Source organism: Penaeus japonicus, unplaced genomic scaffold (assembly GCF_977035675.1).
Source record: "Penaeus japonicus unplaced genomic scaffold, GWHDUDI00000001_assembly GWHDUDI00000032, whole genome shotgun sequence".
Taxonomy (NCBI): domain Eukaryota; kingdom Metazoa; phylum Arthropoda; class Malacostraca; order Decapoda; family Penaeidae; genus Penaeus; species Penaeus japonicus.
In genome coordinates, this window is record NW_028234434.1 from 26534682 (window position 1) to 26554681 (window position 20000).

The window sequence follows — 20000 nt, forward strand, 5'->3', positions numbered from 1 at the left end:
AGGAAAGGACGGGGGGGGTGGGAGAGGAAAGGACGGGGGGAGGGGAGAGGAAAGGAAGGGGGGAGGGAGAAAGGAGGATGGGAGGAGAGGAGGAGAGGAGGGTAGGAGGATGGAGAGGAGGAGAGGAGGGTAGGATGGAGGAAAGAAGGGAGGGATGGTGGAGGGGAGGAGAGATAGGAGGAAAACGAAGGAGAGCAGGAGGGGGGGGGGAGAGGAAAGGAATGGGGTAAGAAAGGAGGAGAGGATGATAGGAGGAGAATAGGAGGAGAGGAGGGTGGGAAGGAGGAAGGACAGGAGGGATGGTGGAGGGGAGGAGAGAGAGGAGGAAAACGAAGGAGAGCAGGAGGGAGGGGGGAATAGGGAGGGAGAGAGGAATAGACGGGGGTAGGGGGAGGAGGAGGAGGAGTAAGTAAATAGCCTGAGAGAAGGCTCGAGAAATCGCGCCTGCAGCGTCGAGGAAGCGCAGGGAAGCACCAGGCGGTCTTTAAGGGCGAAACTCCCATACAATATGCGTTAATAAACCACCATAGTCGCGCGTGTGGCTTGACACTTTCCTCGGAGGAGCTGGCCGCCCTGTGACAACTTCATTAAGACACTGTCAGCATCTTCATATCTTTTCTTCTACTTGGCTGGCGACCGTGAGAGCCTCCTGGGGGGTAGGGATGGGGGAAGGGGTGGGGATGGGGGCGGGGATGAGAGTGGGGGTGGGGGGAGGGTGAGGGGGTAGTAGTAGAAGGTAGATGCGGAGGCGGAGGGTGGGAGTGGGAGTGGGGGAAGGGGTAGTAGTGGAAGGTAGATGCGGCGGCGGGGGTTGGGGGGGGGGCTACTGTAGGGGGTAGCCTTGGGTGGGAGAGGGGGAGGGTAGAAATGGGGGGGGGAAAGAAGATAGAAGGTAGGTAGATGCAGGGGGAGGGCATTGTAGAGGGTAGACTGAAGAGGAAGGGGAGAATAGAAACGAAGGGGAGGAGAAGCTAGACTGAAGGGGAAGGGGAGAATAGAAACGAAGGGGAGGAGGAGCTAGACTGAAGGGGAAGGGGAGAATAGAAACGAAGGGGAGGAGAAGCTAGACTGAAGAGGAAGGGGAGAATAGAAACGAAGGGGAGGAGAAGCTAGACTGAAGGGGAAGGGGAGAATAGAAACGAAGGGGAGGAGAAGCTAGACTGAAGGGGAAGGGGAGAATAGAAACGAAGGGGAGGAGAAGCTAGACTGAAGAGGAAGGGGAGAATAGAAACGAAGGGAGGAGAAGCTAGACTGAAGAGGAAGGGGAGAATAGAAAACGAGGGGAGGAGAAGCTAGACTGAAGGGGAAGGGAGAATAGAAACGAAGGGAGGAGGAGCTAGACTGGAGAGGAAGGGGAGAATAGAAACGAAGGGAGGAGAAGCTAGACTGAAGGGGAAGGGGAGAATAGAAACGAGGGAGAGAAGCTAGACTGAAGGGGAAGGGGAGAATAGAAACGAAGGGGAGGAGAAGCTAGACTGAAGGGGAAGGGGAGAATAGAAACGAAGGGGAGGAGAAGCTAGACTGAAGAGGAAGAGGAGGACAGAGACGACGGGAGAGAGAAGCTAGACGGAAGGGGAAGGGGGAGAATAGAAACGAAGGGGAGAGAAGCTAGACTGAAGGGGAAGGGGAGAATAGAAACGAAGGGGAGGAGAAGCTAGACTGAAGGGGAAGGGGAGAATAGAAACGAAGGGGAGGAGGAGCTAGACTGAAGGGGAAGGGGAGAATAGAAACGAAGGGGAGGAGGAGCTAGACTGAAGGGGAAGGGGAGAATAGAAACGAAGGGGAGGAGAAGCTAGACGGGAAGGGGAGAAAAGAAACGAGAGGGAGGAGGAGCTAGACTGAAGGGGAAGGGGAGAATAGAAACGAAGGGGAGGAGAAGCTAGACTGAAGGGGAAGGGGAGAATAGAAACGAAGGGGAGGAGGAGCTAGACTGAAGGGGAAGGGGAGAATAGAAACGAGGGGGAGGAGAAGCTAGACTGAAGGGGAAGGGGAGAATAGAAACGAAGGGGAGGAGAAGCTAGACTGAAGGGGAAGGGGAGAATAGAAACGAAGGGGAGGAGAAGCTAGACTGAAGGGGAAGGGGAGAATAGAAACGAAGGGGAGGAGAAGCTAGACTGAAGGGGAAGGGGAGAATAGAAACGAAGGGGAGGAGAAGCTAGACTGAAGAGGAAGGGGAGAATAGAAACGAAGGGGAGGAGAAGCTAGACTGAAGGGGAAGGGGAGAATAGAAACGAAGGGGAGGAGGAGCTAGACTGAAGGGGAACGCGAGAATAGACAAGAAGGAGAGGAGAAGCTAGACTGAAGGGGAAGGGGAGAATAGAAACGAAGGGGAGGAGAAGCTAGACTGAAGGGGAAGGGGAGAATAGAAACGAAGGGGAGGAGGAGCTAGACTGAAGGGGAAGGGGAGAATAGAAACGAAGGGGAGGAGAAGCTAGACTGAAGGGGAAGGGGAGAATAGAAACGAAGGGGAGGAGAAGCTAGACTGAAGGGGAAGGGGAGAATAGAAACGAAGGGGAGGAGAAGCTAGACTGAAGGGGAAGGGGAGAATAGAAACGAAGGGGAGGAGGAGCTAGACTGAAGGGGAAGGGGAGAATAGAAACGAAGGGGAGGAGGAGCTAGACTGAAGGGGAAGGGGAGAATAGAAACGAAGGGGAGGAGAAGCTAGACTGAAGGGGAAGGGGAGAATAGAAACGAAGGGGAGGAGGAGCTAGACTGAAGGGGAAGGGGAGAATAGAAACGAAGGGGAGGAGAAGCTAGACTGAAGGGGAAGGGGAGAATAGAAACGAAGGGGAGGAGAAGCTAGACTGAAGGGGAAGGGGAGAATAGAAACGAAGGAAGGGGATGGATAGATTAAAGAAGAAGGGGAGGATAGCCTGGAAGGGAAGTGGAGGGCAGACCTTACAGGAAGGGGATGATAGAAACAAGGGGAAGGGTATAATAGATGGTAAATGAGGGGTGGGGAGGGAGGATATGGTAGATGGTAGATGAGGTAGATGGGGTTGACGGGATGGTTGTTATTGAAGGTATATGGTTATGGCTGATGGTAGATGAGGATGTTACAGTAGAAAGTAAACAAGGGGGCTGGTATGGTAGGGGGTTGTATGCAGGGGTCTGGATGGTAGGAGGGAGATTGATGGTCAGGGTAGATGGTAGATGAAGAACTTTAAGTAGAAATTACATTAGGGAGAGGATATGGTAGGGGTCTAGATGGTAGAAGGGAGAAGGAGGGTTATGGTAGATGAAGAAGTTAAAGCAGAGAGTAGATTAGGGAGAGGATATGGTAGGGGCATAGATGGTAGAAGAGAGATGGAGGGTTATGGTAGATGAAGAAGTTAAAGCAGAAAGTAGATTAGGGAGAGGATATGGTAGGGGCATAGATGGTAGAAGAGAGATGGAGGGTTATGGTAGATGAAGAAGTTAAAGCAGAGAGTAGATTAGGGAGAGGATATGGTAGGGGCATAGATGGTAGAAGAGAGATGGAGGGTTATGGTAGATGAAGAAGTTAAAGCAGAAAGTAGATTAGGGAGAGGATATGGTAGGGGTCTAGATGGTAGAAGGGAGGAGGGTTATGGTAGATGAAGAAGTTTAAGTAGAAAGTAGATTAGGGAGAGGATATGGTAGGGGCATAGATGGTAGAAGGGAGAAGGGAGAAGGAGGGTTATGGTAGATGAAGAAGTTAAAGCAGAAAGTAGATTACGGAGAGGATATGGTAGGGGTCTAGATGGTAGAAGGGAGAAGAAGGGTTATGGTAGATGAAGAAGTTTAAGTAGAAAGTAGATTAGGGAGAGGATATGGTAGGGGCATAGATGGTAGAAGGGAGAAGGGAGAAGGAGGGTTATGGTAGATGAAGAAGTTAAAGCAGAAAGTAGATTAGGGAGAGGATATGGTAGGGGTCTAGATGGTAGAAGGGAGAAGAAGGGTTATGGTAGATGAAGAAGTTAAAGCAGAAAGTAGATTAGGGAGAGGATATGGTAGGGGTCTAGATGGTAGAAGGGAGAAGAAGGGTTATGGTAGATGAAGAAGTTAAAGCAGAAAGTAGATTAGGGAGAGGATATGGTAGGGGCATAGATGGTAGAAGAGAGATGGAGGGTTATGGTAGATGAAGAAGTTAAAGTAGAAATTACATTAGGGAGAGGATATGGTAGGGGCATAGATGGTAGAAGGGAGAAGGAGGGTTATGGTAGATGGTAGTTGAAGAAGTTAAAGTAGAAAGTAGATTCGGGAGAGGGTATAACAGGGCTCTAGATGGTAGAAGGGAGATGGTATTGTATGGTTATGGTAGAGAATATAAGGAAGAGAAAGGTATGGTAGGAAGTACGTGAGGGTTGGAGGATGTTCTGTTTTTTTTACGGACAGGAGAGACATAAAAAAAATGTTGACAATCTTTAAAACTTGGATCTTTTGAGCAAACATCTATCACTCTCTCTCTCTCTCTCTATCTTTCTCTTTTTTCCCCCTTTCTTTTTCTCGGGGTCTTTATCTTTCTCTCCTTCTCTCCCTTTCCCACACACATACATACACTTTCTATTCCCCATTATTTGTTTTTTTCGTATTTTTTTCAAGTGTTATTTCCAGGCAAAAGGATCGAGTTACAATTTTATTTTTTTCAACATCCTTTCCCCTCTCCTCCTGGCCCAAGGGATATGTGGGATCTTAAACTCAAATTTCCCCTCGGCGCTACGTCTACAAGGCTATTTATAGACACATACTCACACACACACACACACACACACACACACACACACACACACACACACACACACACACACACACACACACACACACACACACACACACACACACACACACACACACACACACACACACACAACACAACACACACACACATACATACACACACACACACACACATATGCAAATGTAAGCCTCAACTTAGCTTAACGATAAGTCTAATGGATATTTCGCCATATTTAAATAGGCAAACAACACAGTGATGGCAAGGGAGATTTGAATATAAAATACATATTCTTCTATGATTAAGAAATAAATAGATAGTATCTCAAAATAATAATAAGATAAATAAGTAGAAAAAAATGAATATAAACAAGAACAAAATTAAACAAACATATAAATAGAACAAAAATAAACATATATACAAACACATAACTCTAACAAATAAACAAGCGAATACATACAAAACTAAAGAGCGCTGTTATATTCGCCATCACCTAAATACATTCTGACAGAAAAGCGGTGAGGCATAAACCGGCGGGCTAAAGTATGCCGAAGGGCGGTCGAAAACTTAGCATAATGTGATTCCCGCTTAACAAGGCCAGTTGGTAACTGATACCCCGAAGGGATTAAACAACAGAGGTGTGAGAACGAGACTGGAGACATGTGTAGAGTGGGAGAGACGGGTGTAGAAAGGTGTAGATATCATGGACATGTGTAAAATAGATTCTGTGGATGCGTCTAGATGATGTGGATAGGGCATAGGTATACAGATGCACGTGTGGATATGGGTAGGCATTGCAGATAGGTATGGAAAAAGATGTTGATCATATACGCACGCTCTGACAGATGTAGAGACATAAACAGATATGTAAACGGGTGAAAACACTGTAAACAAGTAATCCACACACTCATCCACTGAAGAACAACGAATCTCTTCCACCCACACGATTCCATAAAACTCCTTAAAATCTTTCCCAAGACCGTAATCTTACCCCCGCACATCCCTATCGATTCGATCTATCTTATTCTTACTATATACATCCACAAGACAAGTTCTTTGTGATCCTCCTATAGCATTAAATCAAAAGGGATTGAATGATATTCCCTGATCTATTAAACAAAAAAACAACAACAAAAAAACGTCTCCCAGATGTAAACACTCTAGACGTATGCCGACAGACGTAAACAAATGAAGACATCTCAAAACACGTGTAGAAAGATGTCGACACCGTAAGCATGCCATCCACACTCGCATCCACGTTCCGCGTCTCTCTAAACCTTCCTAAAAGACAATAAGCCAAATCTTAATAATCCCTATCGATTTTATCCGTCCTATTTTTACAATATACTCCCGCAAGACAAAGTCTCACGACCCTTTTCTTGTTCTGAAGATAAGGCAATTAAGTGATATACCCTCACTCCAGAAAACGAAAAAAATATATATATCTTAGAAGCTGTAGACATGTTTAGGGAGACATAGACATCTAAAGACATATCAAGATACGTATAGAAAGACGAAGACATCATAAACATGCCATCCACACCTCACATCCGCAAAACAACATAGCTACCTCATCCAAAAGAGTCTCCACCCCCCCCCCAAAAAAAAAAAAAAAAAAAAAACACTAACCAAAAACTTACCATCTCATTAATCCGTATCGATTTAATCCGTCCCAGAATATAATAACTCTCCACGACCCTCTAGTAGTTCTAAAGAAAAGAGACTCAAACAATTTACCCCCAGAAAAAGAAAGAAAAAAAAACAAGAACAAACTCGATCCTTAGCCCATATATCCAAGAGTTTCTGAGCTCCAAAAGCTGCGCATTATCAAACAATTTACCCTCAGGAAAAAAAAAAAAAAAAAAAAAAAAAAAAAAAAAAAAACTAGATCCTTCGCCCATATGTCCAGGAGTTTCCGAGCCCCAAAAGCTGCGCATTATCAAACAATTTACCCCCAGAAAAAAAAAGAACAACAAACTAGATCCTTCGCCCATATGTCCAGGAGTTTCCGAGGCCCAAAAGCTGCGCATTATCCCCTTCATTTGTCTCCAGGATATAGGAACCAGAGAATCGGTTTATATATCCTCCGCCACATCGCCAGACCCCCCCCCCCCCGGGCCAAAATTAAAGAGGAAATGTACGTTGCAAGGCTGTTGGGAACTTTAAGTTGATATTACTGTCCTAATTCCATTGGTTGAAGTGTCCCATTTTCTTATGTTTTTTTTTCTTTTTCTTTTTTTTTTCTCTTTCTTGTGTTTTTTTTTTTTTCGTTGTAATGTTAATGAGTGTTGGTATATGCGATTGTGGAGATATGAAGTTCTGTTATTATTATTTATTTATTATTATTATTTTTTTTTTGCATTAACTTTTCGAAGGAGATAGCAATTATCTATTATCGTCGTTATTATTATTATCACTATTATCATCATTATACTCTTGCTCCTCCTCCTCCTCCTTCTCTCTCGTTTCTCCTTCTCCTTCCTACCTTCTCCTTATCCTCCCTCTCCCCTTTCTTCCCTCCCTCAACTCCCTTCTCGTCCCCCCTTTCTTCCTTCTCCTATTCCTCATCCCCTATTCAATAATCTCCATTTTTTCTTATTCTCTCACTCACATTTCCCCTCTTCTTCGTCGCCCTTTCCTTCTCCTCCCCCCCCTCCCCCCCACCTCCCCCTTTCTTCAAACGCTTACTTACCAAACACAACACGCCCCACGCACTAAAAATCAACGGAATTCCAATTGCCAACGAGTGTCCCATTTCGAAAAAGGACACAGGAAGTGGACCAGTTCTTAGGTACCTCTAAAACGGCGTCTGTTATGGACACTTAAGACGTTATTTCTCATAGAGTACGAACCTTGTGTGAAGAGCACCTAGAACAGCTTGCAACAGCGTTTTAAACAACGTACCTGCAAAAGGAAAAGTAGACAGTGTTAAAGCGGTGAGTTGCATCATATAAAAAAAAAAAACATCACGAACACTTATACAATGATTTTGTTTAAGTATCAATACAGTGTCCGTGAGAGTTTCATTATAGAATAACAAACGTATCTGTGCAAAAGAAATAAAATGTATGAAACAAGTCTTCGTATTGCAATAAAGACATCATTGCATGCAAGCAACTACACCAACGCTCTCTCTCTCTCTCTCTCTCTCTCTCTCTCTCTCTCTCTCTCTCTCTCTCTCTCTCTCTCTCTCTCTCTCTCTCTCTCTCTCTCTCTCTCTCTCTATCTATCTATCTTTCTCTCTCTCTCTCTCTGTCTCTGTCTGTCTCTGTCTGTCTGTCTCTGTCTGTCTCTGTCTGTCTCTGTCTGTCTCTGTCTGTCTCTGTCTCTCTCTCTCCGTGTCTTCCCCATCCCTCCCTCCCTTCCTCCCTCCCTCCCTCTCTTCCTCCCTCTCTCACCTGTGGACGATGTAGAAAATGGCTGACATAAGAACATCTCGTGGTATGTTCCTGTCTCTTCTGGTTATGACGTCATACGTTACACTCACTATCACACACAATCTGCACATTTTGGCCCCGATAATAATTTCGAGTCGAGGAAGAGAAAGCGGCCGCGTCTGACGTTTGATGGCGTGTCTAACGACCAATGTAAATATATAGTCCTTGGCTCTTACACTGTGGGGTGACATGTTCCATTTTGTGTTATATATATATATATATATATATATATATATATATATATATATATATATATATATATATATTTATTTATTTTGTTTATCTATTTATTCATCTATTTATTTATTTGTCTATCTATTTTTCCACTTATTCGCATTCACTTATAAGGTTGATTATCTATTAATCGTTTATATAAGTTATTCATTGCATGTAATGTAATTCATCTCCTAAATTGCACAACTCCCTCCTTCCACCTCCTCCCTTCCTCCCCATATTCCCCATTCCCCACTCCCCACTCCCCGCTCCCCGTCATCCCTCCCCTTCCCCTCACTCCCCACTCCCCATATTCCCCGTTCCCCGCTCCCCTCCCCGCCACCCTCCCCCCCTCCCCACTCCTCGCCACCCTCCCCCCCTCCCCTCCACCCTTCCTCTCGTATCCATAAAACAAACGATACTTATCTCGCCGCGTATGCTTAGAAGACCCCAAATTGCAAGTCACGGGAGAAAGTCCGCTGTGCAATTATGAATCACCGAGTGTGAAATAGTCCGGCAGATTAAAACACGTTGTAAAACACATGTTGATTCATCTGCAACAGATTGGCAAGCTTAAGCTACCTTGCATGGAGAGACATACAGTATAAATACAACATACACACACGAGAAAAGAAAATGCAAGTTGCTAAGGCGGTACAAAGTATTGCACAGAAGCCGTGCAACAGTGCATGTAATGACGAGAAAAGCGCTGAAGAATATACATTTTTAAGACGCCATTTTTATTTTCTTTATCCAAATAGATTTCCTTTTATCGAAAATATAACTATAGTCCCTAAGAGATACAGGATGCCACACTATTCCCATTTATGTCTAAGTAAAAATATCATACACTATTCCCATTTAAATCCAAGTAAAAATATCATACTTACTTTAAAAAGACAATTTTTTTTCTAAAGATATCTCTCTCCTTTCAAGCTTTTTTTTATAAGAAGAAAAAGGTCAGATGCGAATAAATGCAAAACGTGGCGCAAAAGAAAAAAAAAAAAAGACTTGGCTATGCATGCAAGCATATTTTGCAATGCTATCGATGTAACTGCGTCTTCGAAATTATTCTTTAAAAATGTTTCTAAAATTCTAAAATTTGAGTCAAATCCCAGTCACATTTTTATCACGGGAATACAGAATTCAGATTAAAAAATGACGAAAACATGTAAAACCAAATTAATAAAACATTTTAAAGTCTTCTTACATTTATTAAGATGTCAACAAGTTCAATGAAACCTGAACGAATTACGAAATAAAGCATAAACCATGACATCTCTTAATGTTATTTTATTTCTTAAAAGAGTCGGAAAAACACGAAAAAAAAATCCATGAACAAAATAAACAAAGAAAACAATAATAACGCGTCCCTCATTACCGGAAATTTGTGTATATATATATATATATATATATATATATATATATATATAGAGAGAGAGAGAGAGAGAGAGAGAGAGAGAGAGAGAGAGAGAGAGAGAGAGAGAGAGAGAGAGAGAGAGAGAGAGAGAAAGAGAAAGAAAGAAATAGAAAGAGAAAGAGAGAGAGAAAGAAAGAAAGAGAAATAATGAAAGAGAGAGAGAAAAAAAGAAAGAAAGAGATAGAGAGAGCATCATTTACAACAGCATAAACCAGTACAATGACCTAAAAGCCGCGCACTTCAATTTGCTTCCCAAGACAATCCACGCACGCAAGAAGGGGAAAAAAAGAAAGAAAAGAAAAGAAACAAAATAAATAAATGAGGAAAGAAGGAAAGGAAAGAGAGAAAATAAATAAGTAAAGAAAGAATGAAGGAAAGAAAAAAATAATAAAAAAATAGCGAAAAAGAACGAAAGAGTATAAAAATAAAGGTAAAGAAAGAGGGATACAGAAGAAATAAAAATAAAAAGATAAGTAAAGACTAGAAAAGAAAGAAAAAAAAGAATAATCAAACATAATCGCTCTCCAATAACAACAATAACAACATTTATAGAAGTGGTTCACAATCCTTTCTCTACCATGGACCCCATTTATAAGAATCATTTACCAAGCGGACCCAAAGCTTTTTCGGAAGGTATGCCTACTCAACCAATAGATCTCATTAACCAACAACTAACTAATGTCTCCAACTGTCAACTGAAAGACTCGTGCAACTGAACATGAAATTAAATAAATCGCAGTTTATAAAGCAGGTGAGCATCTTGAAAATTTATCTTTCGCGGCTTCATCGTGACTTATTATACATTTTACGCTCGTGGTCTCTGGAGATTTTGAAGTCCAGCCCACGGAGTCCGGAGTCCGGAGTCCGGAGTCCAGAGTCCGGAGTCCGCCGTTATGTGGTCCACTGTTGTTTATAACTTATAGATTCGGTATTTCTAACTATCGGTAACTTCTCTTAATCTTTTTCTTCGTTAAAGTTCCTTAAAGCTCTCTCTATTTTCATCTCCTCTTCTCTCTTCTTAACAAATGTTGGTCTTCCGATTACTAATGGACTGTTTTATCTTTTTCCCATGTTAAAGCTCCTTCCAGCTCTTTCTCTCTCTCTCCCTACCAAAAGCTCTTTCTTCTTCACAAACAAAGGTCTTCCAGCAACCGACAGCATCCTTACCATTTTCCCAAAAGCTCTCTCTGCTTTACAAGGCAACAAAACACCCAACAGCTCTCTCTCCCCCCCTTAAAACCTCCCAACCTAAGGACTCTCCCCCCACAAAAGCTCACCCTCCACTAAGCTCCTCCCAGCATCTCCCTCTAACGTCGTGCAAGAAAACCGTAGTTTGGTTCCTTGAGATCTCGTGTCATTCTCTCTTAGACGACACAACGACTCGGTGGCGGTGGCGGCGGTGGCGGCGGTAGCGGCGGTGGCGGCGGTGGCGGTGGCGGCGATGGCGGTGGCGGCGGTGGCGGTGGCGGTAGCGGTGACGGCGGTGGCGGCGGTGGCGGCGTGTGGCATTGCTCGATATCGAATAAAAACTGGAAAACCTTGGAATACTCTCTAGACTGGGGCACGACACCCTCTCCCCCTCCTCCCCCCTCCCCTCCCCTCCTCCCCCCCTTTGTCCTATCTTACTACTCCCTCTTAACCCCCCCCCCCCCATCTTTCCGCCTGATCCCTCCTTCTTGTTCTCTAACTATTTTTTTACTTGTTCTCTCCTTTTCCTCGTTTCTCTCTCTCTCTCTCTCTCTCTCTCTCTCTCTCTCTCTCTCTCTCTCTCTCTCTCTCTCTCTCTCTCTCTCTCTCTCTCTCTATCGTGCTTCTCTCTCTCTTCTTATATTTCCTCTCCTCTTATTATAATCGCAATCATTATCATCCTTATCATTTATCATCGTTACTTAATAGTCTTAATAATATATATCATCTTTTTATCATCATCATTTATTACCACTATCAATATTACCATCATTATTCATATCTTTATTCACCTGTTTATTCTCTCTCTCTCCCTTCCATCTCCATCTCTTCAATCTCCCCGACCTCTCCATCTCTTCCTTTGGCTTTTTTTATCAATATTTTTTTTCTCCCTCTCTATTTTTCCTGCTCCTCCCCCTCCCCCTCCCCCTCAACCGCACCTCTGACCATCACCATGGCCAACATCTGATCATATTATTCTCCCTCTTCTTCTCCTTCTACATCATCTTCTATCTTCATTCCTCCTTCTTCCAATCTTCTTTTTCTTCTCTTTCTTCTTTTCTTCTGTTTTTCGCTCTTCTTCTCTCCATCTTCTTTTTCTTCTCTTTCTTCTTCTACTTCTTGCTAATCCTAATCTTTCTCCTTTTTCTTCTTTTAATTCTCACTCTTCTCTCTTTCTTCTAACTCTTACTCCTCTTCCTTCCTTTTTTTAATTATCCCTCCCTACTCTATGTCCTTCCTCCTTCCCAATCCCTTCTCCCTCTTACCCCCTCTTCTTCCTCTATTCCCTCCCTCCCCCTCTAACTCTCTCCACCCCTCCTTCCCGTCCCCCCTCTATTCTTTCCCTCCTTCCTTCCCTCCCTACCTCTCTTCTCCCCTCCCTCCCTGTTCCCCCTCTCATAGCCCCCTCCTCCCTCCCTCCCTTCCTACCTCACCCAACCTTCCTCTCCCTCCCTTTCCCCCCCCTTCCCCTTCCCACCTTCCTCTCCCTCCCTTTCCCCCTCTTCCCCTTCCCACCTTCCTCTCCCTCCCTTCCCCCCTCCCTCCCTCCCTCCCTACCTTTCTACCTAACCTAACCTTCCTCTCCCTCCCTTCCCCCCTCTTCCCCTTCCCACCTTCCTCTCCCTCCCTTTCCCCCCTTTCCTCTCTTCCCCTTCCCCCCCCCCCTTTCTGCTACCGACACTGTCCAACCCTACACCAAGCACTCGATCCTGGCAACTACAGCAAGAGTCCTTCTAGTGTGTTTACAGTGTGGGTGTGCACAATCTCCAAGTGATGTGGGGTTGTGGTGACACGTGGTGACGTTGTGGTGGTGGCGTGTGGTGAGAGGCGAGGAGAGAGGGTGTGGGCGGGAAGGGTGAGATGGAGCCACAAGGGAAGGATGAGGGGGGAGGGGAAGAGTGAGAGTGAGAGGGAAAGACTGGAAGAAGCGGAGAGGGAGAGCGGGGGAGAAAAGTGAGGGGCGGGGAGGGGATGGAAAAAGACTGAAGAGAGAGAGTGAGGAGAGAGGGGCGAGAGAGGATGAGGGAAAGGAGTAGGGAGTGAGAGGGAGCGATAGTTATATAGACCAGAGAGAGAGAGAGAGAGAGAGAGAGAGAGAGAGAGAGAGAGAGAGAGAGAGAGAGAGAGAGAGAGAGAGAGAGAGAGAGAGAGAGAGAGAGAGAGAGAGAGAAAGAGAAGAAGAAGAAGAGGAAGAAGAAGAAGAAGAAGAAGAAGAAGAAGAAGAAGAAGAAGAAGAAGAAGAAGAAGAAGAAGAAGAAGAAGAAGAAGAAGAAGAAGAAGAAGAAGAAGAAGAAGAAGAAGAAGAAGAAGAAGAAGAAGAAGAAGAAGAAGAAGAAGAAGAAGAAGAAGAAGAAGAAGAAGAAGAAGAAGAAGAAGAAGAAGAAGAAGAAGAAGAAGAAGAAGAAGAAGAAGAAGAAGAAGAAGAAGAAGAAGAAGAAGAAGAAGAAGAAGAAGAAGAAGAAGAAGAAGAAGAAGAAGAAGAAGAAGAAGAAGAAGAAGAAGAAGAAGAAGAAGAAGAAGAAGAAGAAGAAGAAGAAGAAGAAGAAGAAGAAGAAGAAGAAGAAGAAGAAGAAGAAGAAGAAGAAGAAGAGCGAAGCAGGGCCACAATCAAAGCTCGTCTCATCTCCCCCTCCCCCTCCCCTCACCAACACCCACTCCCACACCCTCACCCTCACCAACACCCACTCCCACACACTCCCCCTCACCAACACCCACTCCCACTTCCTAACACTCTCCCTCACCCTCACCAACACCCACTCCCACACTCTACCCCTCCCCTCCCCCTCTCTCTCTCTCTCTATCGTGCTTCTCTCTCTCTTCTCTCTCTCTCTCTTTTCTCTCTCTCTTTCTCTTCTCTCTCTCTCTCTATCGTGCTTCTCTCTCTCTTCTCTCTCTCTCTCTCTCTCTATCGTGCTTCTCTCTCTCTCTCTATCGTGCTTCTCTCTCTCTTCTCTCTCTCTCTCTCCCTACCAAAAGCTCTTCTCTCTTCTTAACAAATGTTGGTCTTTTCCGATTACTAATGGACTGTTTTAAATCTTTTTCCCATGTTAAAGCTCCTTCCAGCTCTCTCTCTCACTCTCTCTACCAAAAGTTCTCTCTTCTTCACAAACAAAGGTCTTCCAACAACCTATAGCATCCTTACCATTTCCCAAAAGCTCTCTCTGCTTTACAAGGCAACACAACACCCAACAGCTCTCTCTCTCCCCCCTTAAAAACTCCCAACCTAAGGACTCTCCCCCCCAATAAAAGCTCACCCTCCACTAAGCTCCCCCCAGCATCTCCCCCCAAACGTCGTGCAAGAAAACCGTAGTTTCGTTCCTTGAGATCTCGTGTCGTTTTCTCTTAGACGAAACAACGACTCGGTGGCGGTGGCGGTAGCGGCGGTGGCGGTGGCGGCGGCAGCGGTGGCGGTAGCGGCGGTGGCGGTGGCGGCGGTGGCGGCGTGTGGCATTGCTCGATATCGAATAAAAACTGGAAAACCTTGGAATACTCTCTAGACTGGGGCACGACACCCTCTCCCCCCTCCCTTCCCCCTCCCCTCCCCTCCTCCCCCCCTTTGTCCTATCTTACTACTCCCTCTTACCCCCCCCCCCTCCCATCTTTCCGCCTGATTCCCTCCTTCTTGTTCTCTAACTATTTTTTACTAGTTCTCTCATTTTCCTCGTTTCTCTCTCTCTCTCTCTCTCTCTCTCTCTCTCTCTCTCTCTCTCTCTCTCTCTCTCTCTCTCTCTCTCTCTCTCTCTCTCTCTCTATCGTGCTTCTCTCTCTCTTCTTATATTTCCTCCCCTCTTGTCATAATCGCAATCATTATCATCCTTATCATTTATCATCGTTACTTAATATTCTTAATAATATATATCATCTTTTTATCATCATCATTTATTACCACTATCAATATTACCATCATTATTCACATCATATCTTTATTCACCTGTTTATTCTATCTCTCTCCCTTCCATCTCCATCCCTTCAATCTCCCCGACCTCTCCATCTTTTCCGTTGGCTTTTTTTATCAATATTTTTTTCTCCCACTCTATTTTTCCTGCTCCTCCCCCTCCCCCTCCCCCTCAACCGCACCTCTGACCATCACCAGGGCCAACATCTGATCATATTATTCTCTCTCTTCTTCTTCATCATCATCATCATCTATCTTCATTCCTCCTTCTTCCAATCTTCTTTTTATTCTTTCCCTTCTTTTCTTCTGTTTTTTTCGCTCTTCCTCTCTCCATCTTCTTTTTCTTCTCTTTCTTCTTCTACTTCTCGCTAATCCTACTCTTTCTCCATTTTCTTTTTTTTTTACTCTCACTCTTCTCTCTTTCTTGTAACTCTTACTCCTCTTCCTTCCTTCTTTTTCCTTATCCATCCCTATCCCTCCCTTCTCTATGTCCTTTCTCCTTCCCAATCCCTTCTCCCTCTTACCCCCTCTTCTTTCTCTATTCCCTCCCTTCCTCCCCACCTCTCTCCTCTCTCCTTCCCGTTCCCCCTCTATTCTTTCCCTCCTTCCTTCCCTCCCTACCTCTCTTCTCCCCTCCTTCCTGTTCCCCCTCTCTTCTCCCCCTCCCTCCCTCCCTACCTTCCTACCTAACCTAACTTTCCTCTCCCTCCCTTCCCCCCTCTTTCCCTTCCCACCTTCCTCTCCCTCCCTTTCCCCCCCTTCCCCTTCCCACCTTCCCCCCCTCCCTTTTCCCCCCTCCCTCCCTCCCTCCCTCCCTCCCTCCCTCCCTCCCTACCTTCCTACCTAACCTAACCTTCCTCTCCCTCCCTTTCACTCTCTTCCCCTTCCCACCTTTCTCTCCCTCCCTTTCCCCCCTCTTCCTCTTCCCACCTTCCCCCCCCCCTTTCTGCTACCGACACCTGTCCAACCCTACACCAAGCACTCGATCCTGGCAACTACAGCAAGAGTCCTCGAGTGTGTTTACAGTGTGGGTGTGCACAACGCAAGTGATGTGGGGTGTGGTGACACGTGGTGACGTGTGGTGGCGTGTGGTGAGAGGCGAGGAGAGAGGGTGGGGCGGGGAAGGGTGAGAGGTATAAGGGGGGAGGGGGGAGGAGTGATAGTGAGAGGGATTGGAAGCAGAGAGGGAGAGAGGGGAGAAAAGGAGGGGCGGGGATGGAAAAGAATGGATGGAGAGAAGGAGGGGAGCAGGGAGAGAGAGAGGGGAAAGGAGAGGGAGGAAGAGGGAGATAGATAGACAGAGAGAGAGAGAGAGAGAGAGAGAGAGAGAGAGAGAGAGAGAGAGAGAGAGAGAGAGAGAGAGAGAGAGAAGAAGAAGAAGAAGAAGAAGAAGAGCGAAGCAGGACCACAATCAAAGCTCGTCTCATCTCCCCCTCCCCTTCGCATCTACCCATGGGGGGGAAGGAGAAGGAGAAGGGGATGGGGATAGGGGGGGGGGTGAACCTCTCATCTCAAGTTGTCTGCGAAAATATTGCAGAGTGAGCCTCCATCGTTGCTTATTACCACGCACTCCCACTTATATTGGCGAAAAAGTAATTCGGAAAAAAAGGCACCCAGGCACCAGTCTCATGCTATAAGCAAGCAAGAAAGCAAAAAAAAAAAAAGAAGAAAAAAAAGGAGCTTACGGTATCATGCTGCTAAAAATAGAGCGACTGATTTTTTTTTTTCTTTTTTTTTCTTTACACGATGCCAAATAAATCGGGCCACGGCGGAACGACCCGCTTATTAACTAACTCTCCTTCCTTTATTTCATTCCTCCCTCTCCCTCTCTCTCAAACCCACTCCCACTCCCTCACCCATTCCCACTCCCTCTCCCTCACCCATTCCCACTCCCTCTCTCTCACCCATTCCCTCTCCCTCACCCTCAGCCACTCCCTCTCCTTCACCAACACCCACTCCCACGCCTTTACCCTCACCCTCATCCACTCCCATTTCCTAACACTCTCCCTCACCCTCACCCACTCCCTCCCCTTCATCCACTCCTACTTCCTATCTCTCTCCCTCACCCTCACCAACACCTACTCCCACACCCTCCCCCTCACCAACACGCACTCCCACACTCTACCCCTCCCCTCCCCTCTCCCTCACCAACACCCACTCCCACACCCTCCCCCTCACCAACACCCACTCCCACACTCTCCCCCTCCCCCCCTCCCCCTCACCAACACTCACTCCCACTCCTATACCCTCACCAACACCCACACCCTCCCCTCCCCCTCACCAATACCCACTCCCACACTCTCCCCCTCCCCCCCTCTCATCCTCACCAACACCCACTCCCACTTCGTAACACTCCCCCTCACCAACACCCACTCCCTCCCCCTCACCCACACCCTCTCCCCTACCCACACCCTCTCCCTCAGAGACTCCGGCGCTTCGTTCGAACGTCTTGAGAAACTTTCCGAGAATTAATTTCACATGTAAATTCCCTTGTTTCTTTGACCTCACTTTGGTCAACTGCTGCTCGGCTGCCGTGAACCCAACACCGCTTTTTTTGCTTTGTTACTTCAATCTTATTATTGTTATTACTATTATCATCATCATCATCATTATTATTATTATTATTATTATTATCATTATTATTATTATCATTATCATTATTACTATTGTTGGTATTATTGCTTGGGTTATTATTAGTGTTGTTGTTATGATTGTTATTAATAATGATTAATCGTTGTTATCAATATTGATATTACAACTGTTGTCATTGGTTTTATTATCATTATTATTATTTCTTTAGTTATCTTACTTATTGTTATTATTATGACTTTCATTATGATTACCAACTTCATTACCATTGTTCTTATTTTTTTCCTTTATCAACATCAACACCATTATATTGTTACTATGATTATCAATATTCTTATGTTTCTTTTTTCTTTTCTTTTTATTTCTCTTTCCTACCCTCATGATTTTCATATATTTTCATATTATCATAAGTTCCTTTCTCTCCTATATTTTCTCTTTTTCTTCACCGTGCTTCTAGTTTATCCTCTACACATCTAAGTTTCATCATCATTTGTTTCTTATTATCATTTCTTATTCTAGGTAAAACAAAAAAGTGCTTTGTATATTCAACAATCCTCTGATTACAAACTATATTAATGGTGGTGATGGTGATGATGAAATAATAAATATGACGTCAATAAAAATAACGTTAATGACAATAATGATAATAACATTAATAATAACAACAATAAAAATAATAACAACAATAACAATAATATATGTATTATTGTTGACACTTCACATTAACATAACAGAACACTTGCTCCTCTACGCAACACTAAAGTAACCTCAAGTTCAAGACAATTTTTTTTTAATTATTTTTTTTCTATCACTCTTTTTTTTCATAACTTGACTCTTTTATTTTCGGTTACGTCACTTTCATAAACTTTCATTATCTTCCTTTAATTTTCACTCTCCTTTCTTTATCTTCCTAAATTTCTATAATTTTTCAGATATCCTTAGAACATCTTCCTCATTCCCATTTTCCTTCTGCTTGCAACGTCATTTTCATCATCTCTGCACGACACGCAAAACGACACTGGTGATGATGCAACGTGATGCAACAGACAGCGCAGGTGACACGTAACGACGACGACGACGACACAGACCTTGCATCACACACACCAACACACAAACACACACACACACAAACACAAACACAAACACGCGCGTGATCACAATCGTATCGGTTCTCGGTTCTGCAATTGCCTCGCTCGCTGGCTCAGAGAGAGAGAGAATACCCGCGCAAATGCAAGTCCCGAGCCAAAATAACACATTTCCTGATTCCTCCGAGACTTGCATGGTCACAAGGTCCGCGCGGTTGCATGATCACAGCAGCATCTGCAACAATGCACGGTCCCCCCGGAATGCTGCCGCTGCCACAGCCGCCGCGTGGCTCCTCGTCTGCAACACCTGCAAGCCCTGCAAGCCCTGCAAGTCACCGATCGGTCCCAGAGTCCGTCATGGGCGCAGGTCGGGCGAACGAAGTCTCTCACTCCCTCGCTCCCTCGACGCCCAGCTCCCTCGCTCCCTCTTTCTTTCTTTCTCTCTCTCTCTCTCTCTCGGGCGCCTCTCGCAAAACACACGATCGCCTCGCCCTGCAAACCGTTCATGACCCCGAGCCTCATGGCAGCCGCCCAAGCACACACAGACACACACACACGCGGACACACGGGTAGGTTAGGGAGCACACGGTGGCGATGGCAGGCGGCGGCGGCAGGCGGCGGTAGCGGCAGGGGCAGCAGCGGCGGCGGCAGGGTGGTGAGATATGGGCCAGGCTAGCGAGGGACCTGGATTCCTACTGCAACCTTCGCTCCTTCTGGTGGCCCATCCTGTCACACACACACACATACACACAGTCACACACACAGTCACACACACACATACACAGTCACACACACGCAAGCATACATACACACGCACGCACATAGACACACTCAGCCAAACTTACTTACTTACTCTTATCCCTCTGTCCCTCTGTCCCTCTCTCCCACGTACACGCACACACATTCACACACACACACACACACACATGCACACGCACGCACACAGATCGGTAATGGCCAGGTGCTGCTCTCCTGACCTACCCGCAGGCCATCTCACTGCTGAAGGAATAATGCTGCAGCTGTGTGCTTGATTCAAAGCAATTCCGTCATTTTCCATAATTCTGCGCGTCAAGCAAAAGATCGGATTCTTGAAGGATGTTGCGTGTGTTTGTTTGTTTGTTTGTGGCTGTGTGTGTGTGTGTGTGTGTGTGTGTGTGTGTGTGTGTGTGTGTGTGTGTGTGTGTGTGTGTGTGTGTGTGTGTGTGCGCGTGCGTGTGTGTGTCTGTCGCGTTGCTTTGCCTTTTCGGTGGGTGGGAAATTATACATAAGTATCATTCATTATAATAAAAATGATACAAGCAATAAAATAATACTGTAAATACATAAAGTACTAAACTATTTTGTGCCCTTAGCTAAGATGCAAGAAAATACAAAATGCATTTACCTTACTAAATTACAAAAGAAGGCGGGAGGAGATAAAAATAACAGCAAATCAAAAAGCAAAAGTGCAAGAAAATATAATCTGCATTTTCCTCAT

General features: G+C 45.3%; 1 protein-coding gene across 5 annotated transcripts in view; it reads right to left on the reverse strand.

Annotated features, from left to right (window-relative positions):
* The window catches only part of LOC147467977 (uncharacterized), a 455391-nt gene that overhangs the window by 229146 nt on the left and 206245 nt on the right, over positions 1-20000 (reverse strand). For 2 of the 5 annotated variants that reach the window (XM_086556522.1, XM_086556524.1), the window contains exon 3: positions 7407-7600. The exons of 2 other annotated variants lie outside the window; for them this stretch is intronic. In XM_086556522.1, coding sequence (XP_086412648.1) covers positions 7588-7600 — 13 coding nt within the window. In that variant the 3' untranslated portion in view covers positions 7407-7587. Of the gene's footprint in view, positions 1-7406; positions 7601-20000 lie in introns of those variants that run through there. One more of the 5 variants, XR_015192677.1, reaches the window with a different exon arrangement.